The 21,705-nt window shown below is 37.2% G+C and overlaps 2 protein-coding genes across 2 annotated transcripts; both read right to left on the bottom strand.

Annotated features, from left to right (window-relative positions):
• Positions 1 to 7,947: 7,947 nt before the first annotated feature.
• On the bottom strand, positions 7,948 to 11,385 carry LOC112179045 (serine/threonine-protein phosphatase PP1). The gene is made up of 4 exons (XM_024317359.2): positions 10,913 to 11,385; positions 9,601 to 10,160; positions 8,507 to 8,719; positions 7,948 to 8,334 (listed from the first exon to the last, which is right to left on the bottom strand). Exons 1-4 carry the CDS (start codon positions 11,088 to 11,090, stop codon positions 8,323 to 8,325), a joined length of 963 nt encoding a protein of 320 aa, XP_024173127.1. The 5' UTR covers positions 11,091 to 11,385; the 3' UTR covers positions 7,948 to 8,322.
• A 9,487-nt stretch (positions 11,386 to 20,872) lies between these two features.
• Positions 20,873 to 21,442, bottom strand: LOC112177461. Its single transcript, XM_024315750.1, has one exon. It carries the CDS (start codon positions 21,440 to 21,442, stop codon positions 20,873 to 20,875), a length of 570 nt encoding a protein of 189 aa, XP_024171518.1.
• Positions 21,443 to 21,705: the final 263 nt, after the last annotated feature.

Below are 21,705 nucleotides of genomic sequence, written 5' to 3'. Positions count from 1 at the left end.
ACCATAAGTCAAACCGTCGTCGCCAGAGATAGTCTGAATGCCGTGACTCCAACCAACATCGGAACAACGCGGCATCAACCCCACTAGCCAAAGAGCAAACCGAAAAATAAGAGCCGGGATCCCAAATGCGATTTGGATCCACGAATCAGCAAATGAGCCTCCCTCTGGAACTTGCCGGAGGACGAGCAATATCACGCCAAACAGAAGTGATTGATACTCATCTAGAGACTGACAGGATACGGGTGCAACAACCAAAGGGTTGGACGGAAGGGGTCCACGAGTTCAAAGAACTCGGCAGCTAGGTACCAAGGGCACCATCAATGATCGGAAAGCACAACCCTAGGGTTGGCCGCCGCACACGGGGAGAGATTGTTAAGATGAAAAGTTTGCTTAAAAGACCAAATATTGAAGAATGCTATTTGCATCCCGAGAATTGGAAGCACATAATGTGTGGAGTTTGTAGAATAAATTCAAGGCTCTTTATTAGAAAATAAACAAATAAAGTAGTGTGTCTCTCTCCCTTAAGCTTTGTTAGGGTTTAGGTAGCAAGCACGTTGGCGATCCCAAGAAGTTAACGTCTTTTCCAACGAAGTTTTTTCAAGGCTTTTTACCTTCTCTTTGGCTACGTAGCTCGAACTTTGATTGTCATGTTGTAAGGCTTAAAATAGAGTGGGGGACACAGGTTAAACAAAAAGATGATAGAGAAAGACGATCAAGTCTAATTTCTCATGTCTTTGCCTTTCTCAACAAAGTCCTTGATTTGAAAATAGAAATCAACACTCATTGAATGATCAAACATTTTTTGTTTGAATACTCAAAAGGGGCTGGGCAATACTTATCGAGGCAGAAGTGGAGGTGAGATTGTTATTCAAACTACCTAGGCACATAGAGAACTTTTTGCCCCGCTTAGCTTAAGTACAGGATACCAAAAAATACCTCCATGTTTCTCGTACCTTTATTGAAACAAAATGGTTTCATGTTCCTTCGTCAATTGGTGAAGTCCGGGAAGGTTTCAAATTTCGGTTTTGGTTTCAATTTCGGTACTTCAAATTTAAGGAAATTTAGGAGAAAGTTTCAATTTCGGTGGAAATTTAGGTTAAAAAGAAAGAAATCACATTAATTGCATTTATAAAATGATATTTTTGAATGAAACTTTTATATAGACTAAACTAACATATAATAAAGGGTCCTTGACCCAAAGCACCAAAATAAGAAAAGATTAGCCCACTTACCCCAACAACAGATTTTTGTTCCCACCTACACAATTTAACAATAAATGACCATTTTGCCCTAAGCCTAATTAATAAATTACAGCATTGCCACTCTCTTTCCTCTCTTCTCTAAGCTCTCTCTCTCTCTCTCTCTCTCCCCAGACGACTTCGACGTATCACTCCCTCGCTCCAGACGACTTCGGCGTATCTCTCCCTCGCTCCAGACGACTCTGGTGTCTCTCTCCCTCGCTCGATAAGACTCTGGCGTCTCTTTCTCTCTCCCCAGACAACTCCGACGTCTCTCTCTCTCTCCCCAGACGACTCCGGCGACTCTCTATCTCCCCAGACGACTCTGGCGTCTCTCTCCCTCGCTCCACACGACTCCGGCATCCCTATCTCTCTCTCTCTCTGTCGAGCTTCCTCGAGCTTCGTATTGAGGTTAAGTGACTCGTTGTACCAGTAAAACGTGCCGGCCGGCGACGTCGAGCTTCAAGTCGGAAGAAATCGACATCGAGCTTCGGTGCCGGAGTAGTATGATTCGACGCGACGAGGTGGATGTGGCGAACGAAGTCAGTGGCTACTCCGACGAGGACTGGAGGTTCGGAGAGGTGAGAGAGGTCGGCGGCGAGCTCCGGAGGTGATTCGATCCAATGGTTTTGGTCTGACTATTGATTGGGGTGCCCAAATCAATTTCCAATTTTTTTTTTTATTTTTTTTTTTTTAAGTAACGAGACAGAAGGAAAGAAAAAAGAAGCTTTGAATGTTTATTGCCCCTTAATAGACATCTATTACCCCTCTATTTGAGGGCAATAGACGTTTTGAATTGATGTAATTTCCTCTTTTTTTTTTTCTATAATCAAAGTTTTATTTGTTTAAATTTAGGGAGATTAGTTCTCATTCTGGCAACTGAAAGTCCTATTGGGGGGGCAATACATGGCTGATAGTAGTCTATTGGGAGGCAATAGACGTTTATTAGAGGGCAATAGACGTCTATTGCCCCTCTATTAGGGGAAATATGCGTCTATTGGGGGGCACTACATGGCTGATGGTCGTCTATTAGGGGCAATACATGGCTGATAGTCGTCTATTGGGGGTAATAGACTATCGGGGCAATAGACGTCTATTGGGGGGCAATAGAGGGCCAATAGACGTCTATTGCCCCTCTATTGGGCGACAATAGACGTCTATTGGGGGCAATAGAGGTTTTAGAAAAGTCCGGTGGGTGGCAGTCGATGATCGGAATCCTGCAGCCGGTGACCGGATTCCTGCGAAAGTTGGCCGGTGACCGGAATCCGGCTGCCGGTGACCGGGCTCCGACGAACTATGGTTTCTCTCTCTTCCATTCTCTCTCTCTCTCTCTCTCTCTCTCTCTCTCTCTCTCTCTCTCTCTAAGTAACAAAGGTGAGGGTAAAATAGTATTAAACAAATAATAAAAACAAAAAAAAAAATCTTAATGGGGTATTAGGAAAGACCTTCTTAGAGTGTTTTGGGAAAGAGGGAATTAAAAAAACTTAGTGGGGTAAGTGGGAACAAAATCTCTAAAAATGGTGTAAATGGACAAAAACCTTATAATAAACCTATTTACAATATAATCTCTCTAAAATTATACATAAATAATAAAATTGTGATATTTAATATAGACGAGTAATTAACTAAAACTGTAGTAAGTTGCTAAACTAGTGTTTTTATCTATATGTAATTATAAATGTTCTGTATATTGACAATGTGAATGTGATTTTTTTTTGTTTTTTTTTATGGCTGAAACTCAGTGGAAGGCTTAGACATCACGCCTTTTTCACTAATAATTAGAAAAATACAACGGGGGGACGTAATACCAAAACCCCGTGAATGAAAATAAACAAGTACAACAAAAGAATATAAAGTATTAGTAATAAGAGCTACTACAATGTGGTTCGATCAATGTGGTTGAACTGCTCCCATTTAGTATCATACAATACTGGCATACTGCTCCTAAGTACATGAATTTTGGAAATGATTTTGGTCCTTCATCAGATGGGTAATGTATGTGTGTTGATCTCTTCCCACATGCAATCCATATACCGGATATTGTGGAATTACCCAATATAGTGTTTCATTGTATGAAGCATACGACATTTGGGACAAAGAATGATCATAAAGGCCATATGTGCTTCCACCTTGTGAGCTTGATCCAATTCTATAAGTATTTTCTTAGGTAGAACTCATTTCATGATGACGATGATGAGAATGGAATGGGTTAGGGTTATCACTATATTGAGTTCCTATGTCCATTAAGTCAAGACTTGAAAAAAGTGATTCAAACTCATTTAGAGACAAATGGCTATTGCGTCTTCCTTGTGCATCCCTAGCTCTAGAATTGTATTCACAATTTTCACCAGGATAAGTAGTATGATCATCACTACTATATTGGTTGTGGTGCCATGATTTGCCACTCCCCCTGTCATTTCCATAATTTGCCTCACGATTGCAAATAGAATCATGATGTGGTTGGAGACTTGGTGCATGAGTACTTTGGTAGCAGATAAAGCAAAGAGGGTTTTGCAAATAGAATCATGATGTGGTTGGAGATTTGGTGCATGAGTACTTTGGTAGCAGATAAAGCAAAGAGGGTTTTATTGTATCCAATTTCAACTTGATTGGAAAAAAAACAAAATCAAAATTTTCATATTTTGTTAGTGACGAACAAAATTTTGGTGTGAATTTTTTAATATATTTTTTGTATGTAAATATTTTGGAAATTAAGAATTTCACAGAAATATAAGGAAAATTTCAGAAAATTTTGGGAAACTCCTAACAGAAATGATATAGCATATAAATTTAGTTTCGGTACTTCAAATTTATGGAACTTTCGACGGAAATTTATGCAGTTTCGGAGAAACTTAAAACGTATTAGTGTGGTCAGTAAAAGTCGTGAGTGGAATTTACTACGGCTGGATTTGGTACGGTAACCGTATTTTTTCATCTGAGCCTAGTACCAACCGAAACACATCGGTAAGCTGAAAACCAATACCACTACCGTGCCAGAAAAGTCGGTAACCGTAGATTTCGGTTACCGAGATTATGGTTTGTTTTGTCTCGGTTCAGGCCCAACCGAAGAGGAGGATTGGGCCTAATATTGATAAAAATTTATGTAGGCCAATCACCCATTCTGGGGTGTTTTTAGACCATTTTTCCTGTACAGTTTTTACCAAATACATAAAAGCTATTAAGCTCATACTTAACTCTGCAATTTCCTGAATAATACATGTTCATCAAGTCTATTCCTCACCTTCTTATGGAGATGTGAGTTCTAGAGTTGATGTTTTCACTTTTTCTCTTTCAATTCTACATTCACAAATTACAAGCTCACATCATATGTGACTGATGTCCAAGTCTAAAAGTTATTGAATATTACATAACCTCAAACTGAAATAAACAAAAAGCTGCAAGCGATTTGATGATTCCAATGACTAAACAAACAGAAAGAAAAAAAACACAGCAGCTGCATCCAAATCTTCAAGTAGACTCCAAACACTTAACAAAAAAATGCACAGCAGCTATATCTTCGAACTGGATGTTTGCACCATCCAAATCTTCAAGCAGTAGTTGTCGTAGACGAGTTCGCACCTCCCAAATGCAGAGCAGCAGTTTCTTCAATGTTAAAACCACAAAAATTATACAAATAGCCAAGTCAATATAGAAATAAGTAGATGCATTAATAAAAAATAAAAAATTCAAGTAACCTAAAATTTCCAGATTATACCTTTCTGCAATTCTTCTAGATCGTTATACAAGGACATCTCATCCATTGTTGGTTCTGAATAGAAATTAGGCTGCTTAGATCTCAACCAATCAATAGTGCAGACTAGTGCCTCAACCATTTGAGGAGTGAGTGAACTCCTAAAGGGATCAACTACCCTTTTTCCCAAGGTAAATGCATTCTCACTTTTGTTTTGTATGATAACAATTAGATCAAATAGCAACATACAATTAAAAGCAACAGATGCGTTTCATGCTTTTAAACTTTTGCAATCGTGTTCAATTTATACTTAAAAGCAACATACAATTAAAAGCAACAGCTTCATACTTTGCATTTGTGTTCAATTTATACTTAAAAGCAGCATACAATTAAAAGCAACAGCTTCATACTTTGCAATCATGTTTAGTTTATAGTTTATACTTAACTACAAGTTCTTTTAAGTACAAGCAGCATAGATACTTCAAGCAGAAACATATACACACAGAAAGTCACAAAATAATTAATAAGAGAACAAGCATAAACTTATTCACACAGAAAGTCTCAAAGTCACATACTAATTAATAAGAGTACAACCAGAATAGATACTTCAAGTTCAAAGAATTTTAGCATCCATAAAACATAATTATACAGAAGAACTGGTAAAGTCATAATCATAAACACCCATACACAAAGTCACAAGCAGATACTTCAAGTTCAAAGAATCAAAACCCAACCAAGTACACACAAGTTTAGACGTTTAGTTACCTAATCAAAGACCTCTATCACCTCTCTGCCTCAGGATAAACTGATAAACCCTCAACTGAAATCCATGGTCAATACCTTCAAGCTTCAAAGGACTTTCCTACCAAAACACATATTAACATATATGTTAGATAACCACGATCAATTTCAACCATGAAATTAACAAAATCAACAACATATTCCATTTTTTTCATACAAATTAGAGCAAAAGGAATAACAAGAGTACAAAACTAAAAAGAAAATGATTTTACCTAATTATTTGTGCTCCGAAACATCACTTGAACACTGTATAAGCCTTCGAGTAACCATTTCAACCAAGCAACTGATTTAGGGTTGGTCGAACGGTTTGGGGATTTCCAAATCAAACGATATCTGGGTTGAAACTTATGTTAGTGAGGTTCGCATCAATGATCGATTGTTGTTTTTGGGATTGGATTGGGGCTGGGTTGGTCTGAGATGAACTGAGGAAGAGAGAGGAACTGAGGGTCGAGACTCGAGAGAGAAAGGCTGCGGGCACAAGTCGCAAATGACCTAATCTGACTGACCCCTCTTAGGTTACCCCAATCTCCACTAAGATCCAACGGCTGTCATTCACAGATGCTAGAAATCAACGACTTAAAACATACATATATATATATATATATATATATATATATATATATACGGTTGGTACGGTAATACCGTATAAGTAGAATTGGCATACCGCTACCGAGCCGCGTACGAATATACGGTACTGTAAAACCGAACCGGACCTTGGGTTACCGTTTTGCAGGCGTCGACAGAGACTGTTCGGCCGGTTTCGGCAGGTCTGGCAATTTAAGCCACCCCTAGAATTTACCCTAAAAAAACCCTAAATGGGAAGATATATTGGGTATAGCAGTCTTGTCATGTGGTAAGTGAGGGCAGAAGATAGAATTTTTTTTTTTTCAAAAAGTGAATGTATCTCGGGATGTGTACATTTAAAAAATAAATAAATGCTTCTGGGGAATTGTACACTTTTTAAAAAGTTAATGGAGTGCACATGTTGCACATAATAAATAAAGAAGACAACCAACATCATTTAAATTAAACGCTCATTAAAATAGATGGTGGGATGAATTGAAGTAGGAAGATGAGAGATTGTTAACATGAAATGAAAAGTTTTCTCCAAAGACCAAAAATGTGAGGGCAAATGTGGAAGATAAGTTTTTATCTTCTTGAAAAAAAAATGTATCTGGGGGGCAAGTATCTTTTTAAAAGTTAATGGAGTACACATGTTATACATTATGAAGAAAGTAAATAAAGAAGACAACTGACATCCTTCAAATTAAACGCTTACTAAAATAGATGGTGAGATGAATTGAAGTAGGAAGGTGAGAGATTGTTAAGATAAAAAGTTTTCTTGAAAGACCAAAAATGTGAAGAATGCTATTTGCATCCCTAAAATTGAAAGCACATAATGTATGTGGAGTTAGTAGAATAAATAAAAGGCTCCTTAATAGAAAATAAACAAACAAAAAAGTGTGTCTCTCTCCCTTAAGCTTTGTTAGAGTTTAGGCAGCAAGCACCTTGGCGATCCCAAGGAACTAACGTCTTTTCAATGAAGTATTTTTTAGGCCTTTTACCTTTTTTTGGCTGTGTAGCTCGAGCTTTGATTGTCATGCTGTAATGTTTAAAACAGAGCGGGGAACAGGAGTTAAACGAAAAGAGGACAGAGAAAGACGATTGAGTCTATTTTTATAATGTCTTTGCTTCTCTCAACAAAGTCCTTGATTTCTCTTTTAAGACAATTTTTATTTGAATACTCAAAGGGGGCTAGGTAATACTTATCGGTGCAAAAGTGGAGGCCAGATTGTAATTCGGACTAGTCAGGCATATAGAGTACTTTTTGCCCCGCTTAGCCTTGGCTCAAGTATAGCATACTAAAAAATACCTCCATGTATCTCGAACCTTTTATTGAAACAAAATGGTTTCATGTTCCTACATCAATTGGTGAGGCTGCATTCATTTTGACGTTTGGGAAAGGCTTATTTACCAATTCATCTATTCAAGCGTAATGTAAAAACTCATTCTCATATTGCATTTCCAAAAAGGTCCCAAACTTGGCCACTGGTGGATGGTGGGTGTTTTAGAGGACCAGGAAGAACAATTCTATGTCTTCATTAAGGAAAACGACTCGCAACAGAACAGAATATCAAATCCTAACCAACAAATATCAGAATATCAGATCCTAACTATCAAAAATTCAAAACTCACAGCCAAAGGAGACTAAGAGACTACGATCAAATGGAACCGCCCTGCTATAATATCAGGCAATAGTGGATTATCACTAGAGCATGAGTTTACTCAAATTGTAAGCAACATAAAATCTTGTTTTTCCCTCAAACAAAAACTTCTAAAATTCAACAAAACAAAGTCAGAATCTCAATTATACAGTTCAATCTGATTTTTCATTTTCTTTGCCGAGGAAAGGTGTATCAATCCCGGACACTAAAGGCTCTTTTGACACACTGTAGATGTAGGTTTGCATCTTCATACTTGCAAACGAAGGCATTGTTGAATTATCAACCTTGCAACTGATATCATGCCACGCAGCACAGGTGATGCAGAAGATATTGTTCTCAGAATTACAGTTAACGCTTCTGCAATTAATCAGCCCTTACCCTGCAAGACAGAAAGGCAGGTGGAAATGGGTGAGTAACTCATTATAGTTTCATTCCTCAAAACCATCTATTACTCCGATGATGATAAAACTAAATTTCAAAGAGCCTTCAGTATCATTTTAACTTCTATGGTGCTCCTCTGTAAGTAATCCGTATATCTAAATTTTATGTACCTTATGAGGTGGAGTTCCTGGTCTTAACATGTTGCTGCCTACACCAAGCTTTCCTTTCTTCTCAGATGCTTTCAAGATCTGGAAGGAACATGTCAATGTATCATCCACACTCATCATGGCACCAGCATTATCAAACTCACCACAGTAATTTGGTGCTGAAAATATTGTCACCAGCTTCCTCTTTCCAAAAAACTCATATCCATCTTCCACGACCTGATAAACAAACCCAATAAAGTCAAATCCACAAACAATAACAGACTCTCATGTATACCATCACTTCAGAATTTTTTTTTTTTTTAACAAAAAAAAAAAGCCATCTAGGTGGACGCAAGAAATTTCGCCGCTATAGAAATATTTTTCAGGTCTAAACCATGCAGAAACTATCATGGGCGCCTACAATCTGCACAGCTAAGCTCTAGCAAGGGGTGCCAATCTCTATTATCTGTGCCAACAAGCACAAGGGACCAACTGTGATTAACTTATTATACCCAATAACAAAGGTGGGCACCAATAGTGGAAGGGAGAGCATGGGGAACAGAAACACCTTGACAAACAGATGCAGTTGGTTCACACAAAATCTTTGCTATTCATTTTACAAGTTCACCAACATACGGAAGATAAGATTGACACAAAATCCATACAAATCTCAAGACAAGTATGACTGCAAGTATAGATATAATTGTCTGAAGGTACATTACAGGTTGATATGAAGTTCCTTGGTGATGCATAATAGAGTAGAGCATACAAGTCCATGATGATAGAACTAAATCTCAATCAAAAGAGGAATGGTGATAATATTAGATATATAGAGCTATATACAAAAGGTGGATAGAATTCACAGAATGGAGCTGACACAAAGAATATACAAACTCACTTCATCATTTAATAAACTTTTGCATAATAGAAGATAGTGAATAATCCATAAAGTCAGTAGTCATCGAAGCAAATATAGCAGAGAAGAATCACACTCAACCCCAAAGCTCTTCCACTCCCACTACCTTATAATCCTACAAAATTCTTCTTCTATGTTCCCCTTAAATTTACACATACACATACATAAACAAAATGGAGAGTAACTAAAAAAGAAAATTTACCTGGTGAGCACGGCAGACAAGGTCAAGGTCATGTTTTTGGAGAAATTCAGCAACCTTGTCAGCCCCAAATGTATATGACACACCACGATCATTCTCTCCCCAACCTTCAACATCTTTATCAGGATCAGCCCATAATAGATCACAGAGAAGGCCCTGATCTGGTACGTCTACTGGGCGGGCAATATTCCTAATCTGATCTAAGTTTTTCAAATCAGGAGATAGACCACCATGCATGCAAAGGATCTTCTCATCAACAAGAGCAGCGACAGGCAGACAGTTGAAGCAGTCAGTAAATACCTTCCAAATACGAACATTAAATCTTCTCTTGCACTCATCATAGAACCCATATATGCGGTTGATGGAAGCACATTCATGGTTGCCTCTGAGGAGGAAGAAGTTCTCCTTGTATTTAATCTTATATGCAAGGAGAAGGCATATTGTCTCTATGCTTTGCTTCCCACGATCAACATAGTCCCCTAGGAATAAATAGTTGGCTTCAGGTGGGTACCCACCATACTCAAACAAACGTAAGAGATCAGAAAACTGACCATGAACATCTCCTGTCGTACAGAAAATTCAAATTTGTTATCGCACTAAATAACAGAAGGTTTATATCTATTCCACTCAGGAAATTAAACAAAAACGATAACAATCAAATTAATTCCAAACGCAACTACAAATTGGCCCTTGACATTTGGTTAGATCTACATATTAAAATCAAATTCATCATTATAAAGGAACTAAAGGATAAGTTCCTTTAGTTCCAGTAATGCTATCAAGTCCTGGCACATAATCCCGCCAATATTGCAAACCTTGCCACTTTGCCAGTGAAAAACAACACAACATCCCTTTGTGATCAACATTTGGTTGATTGGACAAACCAAGTACCACTTGAGCACTACGATTCTATATAGTACACCACTGATTTTGCTAACCAATTAATCCATTTAAGAGCCTCTTACAAAAACTTTGCGCTTTATGTTCCTCTAACTTGCAATTGCTCTTTCTGTTTTCGCCTTTACAAGTCGGCCGGCTGTTCTATCCATCTACATTTAACTGCTCTTCTGTGCTACTCAAGTACTAGCTCAAACCATTGTACAAGAAAGAAAGGGGAAAAAAAAATAAAGAAAGCATTTTCCACATAAAATCTGTTCTAGCTACACAAAAATATCCCATTTCAAGCATCAAAGCCATTTCATGAACTACATCCCAATTCAACAAATACACATGTAAACACAGTCAAAGAAACTAGCTTGCAATTCAGCCGAAGCTAAAACCAAAACAATTCAAACTCATATATATATATATTTACCGCAAATCTTTATGGGAGCTTCGAGTTCCAGAAGATTGGGCTGACTGAGAAAGATCTCCTTGGAGGTGGTGCAAAGATGCCGTATCTCCGCCTCCGTCAGCTGGACCTGCTTCGTCGTCCGGCCGCTCTTCGCCGACACAAGCCTCCGTATAAGATCGTCCACAACTGTGTCTTCCATCACAGCACAACAATACCCAAACCCTAGCCTTCTCTAAGCCTCGGTTGCTCAAAAGTCAGAGAGAGAGAGAGAAAAAAAGAAAGAAAAAAAGATCCGACTATAAGGGCGAAGCGAGAATCAGAATAAAATGGAAATCGAAATCAGAAGCAAGATATCTTTAGGGTTGAATTGTTTATGAAGATGTGGTGGAGGAGTGCGTGGCGGCCATTTTCGGCTCGCGAGGACAGAAAGAGAGAGAGAGAGAGTTGAAAAACGAGTGTGTTGGGATTTTGTTTTTTTTTTTTGGGGGGCCGGGAGGGGGAGGGGGGGCCGCTTTGCGTTCAAGGGGAGGCAAGAAAAAAGAAAAGGTTCGTGCGAACCCTATCTGGAGACTTGGTGAGCATGCGTGTGGCACGTGGCTGGCCGGCTTGGTCATGGACTCGTTATGACTCATGAGTTTGAATTCGATGGTGGTGATCATGAATCCATCACGAGAAGAAGTTTGAATTTGAAATTGTGAGTGGGGGTTTAGTAATTGAGAGCCTTTAACGTTGATTTTGGATAAAGCAAGAAAGGCTTCTTTATTATTTTTTATTTTAGATTATTTTAGATTGGATTTTATCTATAGAGAATTATGTTATACGTTAATAAACACATGTACAAAGCAGAAAAATAATCTAGGCTTTTTGTCTCACGATTGAGTTCATTAATTAGAAATGGATATAAGTGAGTATATCCGATAAGGATCAAAACAATTGAGTGTACTTAATCCTTTAATTTCTTTTCCAGAAAAAAAATCCTTTATTTTGATATTTAGAGTTTTAGGGCGTATCGTTCAGGGTTTTAAGTTCTAAGATTTTAGAAAGAGGGTTTTGTTATTATCGATCTATGTGCTTTTTCTTCTTCTTCTTCTTTGATTTGATGGGATTATTTATTTATTTGAAAGGAAGTGGGTGGTAATCCATTAAAAGTGAAATGTAGGTAACAATACATCATGAGATGAAGCACTAAGTAACCAGTAACCTGACAATATTATGGTTAAACCCTAATTTATTCATACTCCTACAGAACGGCCCTGTGCAAAAGGGGTATCCCCGAAGATGTCTATCAACTAAGTAACCTGCACCTTGTGACCATAAGACCTAGTGAACCAAATAAAGAAGGCATAATATGTGGGCCCAATACCAAACCCCAACAATCGCGAAGAACGTTTAGGGGTTCTTTGCCTTTTCCTGTAGCAGCCGTCACTAGATCCAAAACTGCCAGCACCAAGGCCATCGCTAAATCTATCAATCTAATCCGCAATCCTGAGATGATGACACGTAGAACTGTAAACCTCCACCATCTACACCTTTGTTAGCCAAATAGTCACTCTCAAGTATAAGGTGTACAAGTAATAGTATAGGGATTTAAGAAAGGTTGTCGAACCCACGAGGATTGAATTCTTTTCACTAGCTAGGGTGTTAACCTAAGGAGAGCCAGAATATGCAAATGTATAATTACAAACCTAAATTCACAAGGAAATATAGGCTCATGGTGAGTATGTGCATTGGGGTGGTAGTGGAATTGTTTGTTGGATAGGGTGGTGAACCCAATAAAAATAAATGCTCAAATGTAACATAAATTACTCTAAACTAAACTAGAAACTAGTAATATAATGGATGAAGTTAGGGGTTTGATTGTCTACCACTAACCTCCCTTGCAAGTATTGAAGTTCAAAAACAAGTTATGCTATTCTAATTTCTCAATTACCCTATTTGCATCCGAATAAGACTACAAAGGCTTAAACTCCTTTAATATTATCAATTCCAACCGGATAAGTATAGAATTAACTACCTACGAACAAATCCTACGATTAAGTCTCAATTCATTGTTCCTATAGATGCATAAAACTTTGAGTTTAGATAATTATGCAAGCAAACCAATCCTAGATGTAGGTGATTTTAACTCACAACCTTCATATGCACATAGAGGATGCTATCATGCTATCAATAGTTCAATACTCAAGGTTAACTACTCCCTAAACATTTTTTCATGAGATGACAAACACAACACATTCAAAGTAGTTAAGCTTTAATGAATGCATATTCACTTCTTGAATTAGCATATGAAGATGAAAATCACAAATAACATCAAACGTCAATTAAAACATCAATTCATACAAGTTTGGCTAGAGCTTTCCACCCTAGCCCCAACAAAGTAACTACTCACTCATAATCATACAAATTAGCATCAAATCTATAAAGTACATCAAGGTAAATTAAAGAGTTGAGGAAAGAATGAATTAGTTGAAGCTTGACAAATCAATGGGTAGCTTCTCATTCGTTTTCCTTCTTCAATGCTCCTTGAATCCTCCTTGATGGTGGAATGGATGGATGATAAACTTTTTTATGGTAATGATGAATGGAATGGTGATGAAGATATGATGCTCCTTTTTCCAACTTTGAGTGGTAGTGATGGAGTAGTGGTGGTAGTGATGAAGGTTGAGGAGTATGGATATTATGAGTTTGGATTTTGGGAGGTGGAGATGGAGGTTTTGTGAAGGAGATTAAGGAAGAAAGAAGATGTAATGGGCTGGTGTGGGTGATGTCTTTTTCTTGTGAAGTATATGTGTTTAAATAGATAGAGAAGGATGTGAAAATGGTGTTGAGAAGTCAAGATAGCAGCTAGGTTTTTGAATTAAGCAAAGATGTGGAGTATGAGAGCGGTAATAAATCCCAAAAATGAGGGAAAAGAGTATAAGAGTGATGGTGTATGTTAGAGTAGGAAATGATGAGTGAGTGATAGTGATTAAGCCCAAAACATGATAGATATTGAAGTGATGATGATGGTGGACTTTTGGGTAATATGGAGTGTTTGGTTGAATTTGAACCAAAATGTTTGGAATTTGGTTAAGATAGAATGATGGTGAATGGATGTAATGGAATAGATGCTATGGTACTCATCCTCCTTACTCCCCCATGAAAATGGCCGGAAAATACATGACACCACCGTAAGTGGTGGTGCACTGTCATTTGTGGTGGTTCGTCGAAATTTGGAATTTAACATTTGATAGTCATTCTTCCTAGCTCCAAGCTCCAATTCTCCACTTCAAAGCCCAAAATTGATGTTTTATTCACTCTTGCAATATTCCTAGATAAATAAGAAAACGATTTGATGAAAGCTAAAATAGACTCAAAAACAAGCTAAATTCAATATTTAAGGAATGCATATCTATGTAAATTAAGGTCTAACAACCGTCGTGGGAGATTGACCTCTATGAACACCCCAATGGTGGCCAATCCACCATGCCCAAACATTAGGACCCTGTAGCCACCATCACTTCATCGCCAACCCCAACTTTAGTCAACAACCCAACAAGAAATCAAATCCACAACTTAGGGCAGGATTTGATGTTGACAACCACCGCTACCATCGCAGTCAAACCCACCGCAGCAAGGCATAGCAACCTAAGCCACCACACCGCCTATGTTCTCAACCCATATAGACACTGCAAACAAAGATCCACAAGCTCCAAAGCCACACATAATAAGAGAGAAAGGTCGAGGACCGTTCATTTTTGGAGACAACAACGTGAAGAACCATCACTACTATTTTCGGGTCTCCCGAGAGCTGGTTGCTAACAGGGTTTGGAATCATGAGGCTGTCTGGTCTCGGCTCTTTCTCTTCTCACAATCTATTAAAGACAACAAAAGTTAGAGAGAGACCGGGTTTGCCGACCTAAAACTCACTGATGCTTAAGTCAGTAGAGGTTGACAATATCGAGAGAAAAATTAGATCAGAGAACTTACCTATTCTGGAAGGTTTTTGGCCTTATATAGGCATTAGAGGACATTGAGTCCTGTTCATTTAATATGTGGGAGAGGCATGCTCTCCCTGGAATATGTCTACGCTGAGGATCGGCCAACCTGAGCGATAACATCACGGTGGTCCCGGTAGACCCCGTTGGTGGGTATTTGGAAACTAGTATTATTTTATTGGTATTATTGGCATATGATATAAGAGGTATGAACAACCGCCACCTTCATACCGAGGAGCCACTAAGAAACCCTAGGAGACGCCTACCATAGATGGAGCATTTTTTCTTAGCAATGAGAATTTATTTGATTCGATGAGATTTGAGATTGGATTATTTTAAATTCTATATTAATGTTGACCAAATTTAAATCGTTGACGAACCTAAGAATTTAGAATTTATTTGCATTTTGTTAGATTTTTCTAATCATAAATATAATTCCATACTCTATATTTATTTAGGTTTTCCCAATTGAGCCACAATGCTTGAAATACGAATAGCAAAGGTTGTTAACTAGTGGAATTAATTAGAGGATTAGGCAATGATTTGAACTTAAGGATGGAGTATTAATACATCCACATAACTATTGGGAAAAAACATAACTATGTTTTCCCAAATCATAATCTTTGGTTGTTGATTTCTTTTGTTTCACTTCTTTTAGTCCTTGGTTGTTGATTATTTGCTAGTAGAAGCATTTCCTTTTGGACGTACTTTAGCGATCTTTAGGTATAGATGTTTATGCTTGCAAAATTTAGATGTTGAAAACCTCCTAATCTTTCATTGTTTTTTTAATATTAGATAAAAATTTCGTCTACAAGTTTACTGTGAAGCGTAGAGACTAATCAAAATGGACCTATCTTTGTTATTACAGACCTATGATGGATAGAAACTAGAAAGAGCACTTATATCTAGAAGACACAAGCTTCAACCCCACATTAGGCCACTAACTACCCTATTAGGGACCAAGAGACCTAACTTCTTGTTCAAAAGTATATGGTCCTCTGGATCGGTGTCAATAAGTTAAAAACAAAAAACAAAGATTTATAAGACATTTGATCTAGAACAGTTATGTATAGAGCAGTAATCCGATTGGAAACAATCTTCTTTGTTATAGGAAAGCAAGTTCATCCTCTTAAACGTGTGGTTAGAGAACGATCATAACCCGTTAATTGTCTTGATTTTGGAATGACATCTTTAATAGGTATAACAGAAATGGAAACAAATTTAAATCATTAAAATCTGCACCAATTTTTTTCCTGTGAGGGAGTGATATTATCCGTATTCAAACTATCATCATGTGCTATAGCCGACTATAAGAGGTTTCTTTAGCAGATGTTGTTATAACGTAATTACTTGAGTTTAAAGAAAAATGGCACTCGAGTTGATTTTGGTTGAGAGTATAATTTAGCTACCATGAGTATTTGAACATCAGATGTAAGTACATTACATAAAAGCGTATATAATACATAGAAATGCAGGAAATTCACATTCCTAATTCTTAATACATGATAGGGTGCGGCTATTGTCACCCTACATTTTAATTTCAATTATTAAATTTACTTATGTAACCCATTTCTATTTCCAATAATATCCTTACATGACATATCCAATTAAAAGAGATTTTTTTTAATGAAAATCTCGCAGTTAATTTATACCAATAAAAAAATTATAATATATTAAAGTTTCCTAACAAAATCATAATCTAATTTACTTCTTTTTTCTTAATTTTTTCTTTCTGCTTCAATGTTCATCTATTTCAATCTATGTCAAAAGATTAGTCAGTTAACAACTATGACTCTATGAGCGATGAAGAAAATATTGAGATTTTTCTTTCGTGTTTTAAATTTGGGAGCTTCTATTCATACCTCTAAATTTGACATATGGACCTCCCCACTTAATAGACGTCCAACTTACTTTTACAAATAACCAATTTGCTATCTACACCTCTCTAATTTTCCTATAATGCCCATCGTCCAATAAAATCAATAAAAGCCTTTTTTTTTTTTAGATTCTATTTATACTTTCAAAAATCAGTAGTTAGACCTCCTTCAGTTTTTGAAGATTTAGAATTGCAGGAATTTTTTTTTTTTTGGAAGTTCATCCTCCATATACAAGTAACAGAGGAATGGGCTCGAACAACTGAAGGAATACCAAAATAGAGAAAATTACATATAAGTGCATATTTCAATGTTTCTTTTTTAGCTTTAAGGCCACCAAATATTTCTTGTTCTCATAAGGCCATTAGGTTAGAAATGGTGTTAAATATTAAACATTAAAAATAATAGAAATTACAGCTTTGCCACTGGTTTCTAAACAGACCCAATTTCACATTCTAGGTCATTTGGAATCAGAAACCGCCTCTCTCTCTCTCTCTCTCTCTCTTTCGATCTCGATCTCGACGGAGCAACGCCTCTCTCAGTAGCTTTTCCTCTCCGTCGGCGCCTCTCTCTCAGTAGCTTTTCCATCGGCGGCGCTCTCTCAGCAGCCTCTCAGTAGCTACATTTCAATAGCTTTTCCTTCGGCGCTTTCTCTCTGTCGCAGTTGCTTTCTCTCTAGTAGTAACATTCCATAGCTTTTTTCTCTCTGTAACCTTAGTAGCTTTGGTGGTTGCTAGTAGGTTTCATAGTTTATGATAGTAGATTTTGTGTTTGTTGCTAGTTGGTTTCATAGTTTATGATAATACATTTTGTGTTGGTTGCTAGTAGGTTTCATAGTCTTTTGCAGTAACATTTCATAGCTTTTTTGTTGTTTTTGTATCTTTTGTAGCCTTTAGTAGCTTTGTTTGTTGCTAGTAGGTTTCATAGTTTATGGTAGTAGATTTTGTGTTGGATGATAATGGGTTTGACAGTTTGTGATAGTAGATTTTTTGCTGGGTGCTAGTAGGTTTCATAGTATTTCGTAGTAACATTTCATATCTTTTTTGTTGTTTTTGTGAAAATCTTTTATAGCCTCAGTAGCTTTGTTTGTATCTACTTGCAAAAGGGAAAATGGCTGAACATAGAGACCAAATACCACAGTATAGAGCAAGTCTACAGTCATTCAATGAGAAGATGAAAACATACAAAGGGATGATCAGTCCAGATGTAATGTTGAGGTTGAATAGGACACCATTATGGGAGATCATTTATGTCTTCCATCATGGACTTTTAAAATACAATGAATGCAGAAAAGTAGATGAGGACATTTATAGAATGGTCAAGACATACGACGTCAATCAGAAAGGGTTTCTGCTTGGGGAAAGGATACACAAAATAACTTGTGAAGATGTAGCTATCTGCCTTGGAATGCGATTAGAAGGAGTCACATTCGAGCTAAACAAGCACCACTAGAAGCCAACAAAGAATCGGATGATCGACAAGTATTTTGGAGATGCAAAGAAAGTGACAAAAGCGATGATCGATAGTGCACTTGCCGAATCTTTGAAAGACCCAAAGAATCAAGTCCCAAGTGAGGTGGCATCGCTAATCGTCATGAATCTGTTCGTATCCTTCTTATTCTGCACCTCAGGTTCTACATTGTCCTGGAAGTTGGTAGAAATTGGCACCGAATGGAATTCTTGGCGACGATATTCATGGGCAACCTTGGTATTAGACCATCTGCACAATGGTTTAAGTAAGAAGCAGGAAGACAAAGATGTCAATTTGTCAGGTTGTTTGCCGCTAATCATGATAAGTAACCACTACTGTTAGTTTCATTAACATATCAGTAGATTTAGCCCTTAAAATTAATGTTTTTCTCATTGCTGTGTAACAATATTGGTTAGTTGATAAGACAAAGATGGGAGGAGCAATCAAGAGAAATGAATTAGGGTCGCCAAATTTCATAAGATGGTCACTCGTCGAGCTGCACAAAGAAATGGAGAAACTAACCAATGAGCTGATAGAGGTAAAGAAAGAAAAACAAAGAATAAATTTGCAATATGAAATCAGTTTAGAAATATATTGTTCTAGTCTTTAACATTGTGTGTACTTTGTTTGATGAAAAAAAGAAAATGTTTGACCGAAAGCTGACAGAGGAAGACTTAGAAGTGGCAATGCATGACATCAGAGGAAAAAACAGAGGAGTAGTATCAGAAGAACCAAACGAAGAGCTGAGGGAGGAAGACTTTGTAACTCCAACTTTTGGAGATTGGGTAAGTATATTTCTTTGTTTATTTTCAATAGCTTTCTCTGCCTAGGTTAGTAGCTTTCTCTGCCTATGTGATCTATAACAAAGTAATTTTCTTCTAAAATTTTAGTAGTTTACTGTAACTGTTTGAGTAGCTTCTTTTAAGATCATCAGTAGTTTTTTAAAAATTTCAGAAGCTTTCAGTTTCATGGACGAGTTAGTAGATTCGTATGATTATGTTAGTAGCTTTCTTTAATCATTTGAGTAGCTTTTTGTATTCAAATCAGTAGCCAAGAAACTTTCAGTTTCATGTAATTAATTCTGAGCAAGTTTGTATCTTTGTATAGTTATGTTAGTATGTTTTAACAACCACCTCAGTTGCTTTTTAATGTGATTTTTTTTATACAGCATAAGAAAACCACCCAAGAGCGACGAAGAGAATAAGCAGAAAGTCAGAAGAGAATGAATGACATAATAGACTCGTTGGAAGAAGAAACAACTTAGACAAGTTTCTCACAAGAAGAAAACCAGAAAACTCAAGACTTGTTGAAGAAGTTGACGGAAGAGAATGAAAAGCTAGCAAGGCAGAATGATAGATATTGGGAGATGTTGGACAAAGCCTTTGAGGAAGACAATATAGCAACAAGGAAGATATAGAACTTGCATAACAAATTGTTGAAGAAGTGAAAAGTTTTTACAACCATTGAGAAGGAAAAAAAGAACTTGGAGGACGTCATTGAGCAGCAGAGAGAAACGATACACAATCTGGAAAATGAATTGCTGGAAATGGAAAGAAAGCTACTGGAGAAGGATATATTGGATTCTCAAGAGGATTTATGGAAAGAAGATATAGAAAACAGTAAAAGTGATGGTGAGGATGGTGAAGATGGTGAGGAAGAGGGAGGAGAAGGAGATGATGGTGAAGATGGTGAGGAAGAGGGTGGAGAATGAGCTGATGGTGAAGATGGTGGAGACGATGATGAAGACAAAGAAGAAGAAACTGAAGTGAGAACAATAAAAAAGAAGCACACAGCAGCAAGAAAGATAAAAGAGGCAGGTCTTCTCAGAAACAGGAAGCAAAAAAACAATCAAGGAGAAGGGAAAGGGTGAAAAAAGCTGCTGTTAAAGAAGAACCTGAAGAAGAAGCTGTTGATGAAGAAGAAGAACCTGAAGAAGAACTCATTAAAAAGATGAAGAAAGGGAAGAAGCAAGCTGTAAAGAGAAATTCAATGGTGGATCGAATCAAGAACAAAAAAAGGAAGGCTACTGAAGACAAGGAGTTCACGTATGCCACTAAAAGAAGAAGGAGCGGCAAGAGGCATTAGATGATAATCGGAAATAGTAGCTTTATGTAGTGGTGACAGTAGGTTTTTGAGGCTATGAAAGTTGATTTTTCATGTGTGGACAGTACCTTGATGCTGTTTAATTTCCAGCTTTGATATTTGATAGAAAATGACGTCGGGCTGACAGTAGTATTTTGAAGTACTGACAGTGCCTTTACTAACTGTTAACACTAGCTTTATGTTTAATTTTGAGCTCTAATATTGGATGGAAATTGATGTCTATTTTGTTAGTTTCAGCTTTAGTTTTCTTTTTTAATGTCCATTTCCAGGTTTGTTTTGAAATTTTATGTCGAAATCATTAGATAAAGTTGATCAAAAGATACTCTCAATCATATAAACAGATACTGCAAAGGTGATAAAAAGATACTGTTAATGTTGTATAAAGATACTCTGTTCATTTATAGTTGCCAACACAAGTAAAAACTATACTCTGTAAAAGAATGACAGTATAGTAACGGCTACTCCAAATGGTATAAAAAGCTATTCAAATTGTTATAGAAAACTATTGTCAATGTTGTAAAAAGATACTTCATCTGTTCATGTACTACTTCCAGCTTTCAGATTGGCGCAGTACACGTTATCTTGTTGTGGCGCCCCAACTCACCACACCGGCCACACTTGATACGCCTCCTCATGCCTCCTTCTGCTGCAAACTTCATTCGAACAGATTTTGGCCAGCGAGATGGCCTCCTAACCAATGGAGGCTTAACAACAAAAGTTGAACTAGCTGCATCTTCATAAAACTTCTCCATATTTGGTATAGGATGAATACCATGCTCGTAGGAATCCATGTAGCTTTGACAGGTGTAAAACGCCTCAATGTAACTATACACAGGTTCCACTCCAACCTTTTGGATTGCAGTAAGAGCATGTGAACATGGGAATGAATTAATTTGCCATTGACGGCAAAAGCAAGTGTTGTTCCCAAGATCAACTGCCACCGATTTATCTAAATGAACTTCAAAAACAGTCTCACAAGACATACTAACAGCCCAATGCCGCCCAATATCCATTGATTTCTTCAACAAAGCCTCTATTGGAGGACACAAAATAGTGGTCCACCTCTTGCCTGCAACCTTCCTCTTAGACATATTCTCCATAACCTTAACCCTTAAGCCTTCAAACATCTCAAATATAGGAAGCTCACTCAAATCTCTAGTCCAATTGTTAAATGACTCGGCAACTCTTCACCACTATCCTCTTGAATGATATAGTCCTGATCGTCACTTGGTGTGCTTGGAGGAGATGGATGCTCTTCACTTGATTGAGCTATAAGATTCATACACACCTAAACAACACACAAAGTGAAGGATATAAGTAACTAGAATTAAAATAAAATGCAAGGTATATACAAATTAAAAATTACGACTTTTAAAAAAAAAAAGTAAAT

The sequence above is a fragment of the Rosa chinensis genome, chromosome 7 (genome assembly GCF_002994745.2).
Source record: "Rosa chinensis cultivar Old Blush chromosome 7, RchiOBHm-V2, whole genome shotgun sequence".
Lineage (NCBI taxonomy): Eukaryota > Viridiplantae > Streptophyta > Magnoliopsida > Rosales > Rosaceae > Rosa > Rosa chinensis.
Note: the sequence above shows the minus strand (reverse complement) of the source record. Positions and strands in the feature narration are given on the sequence as shown.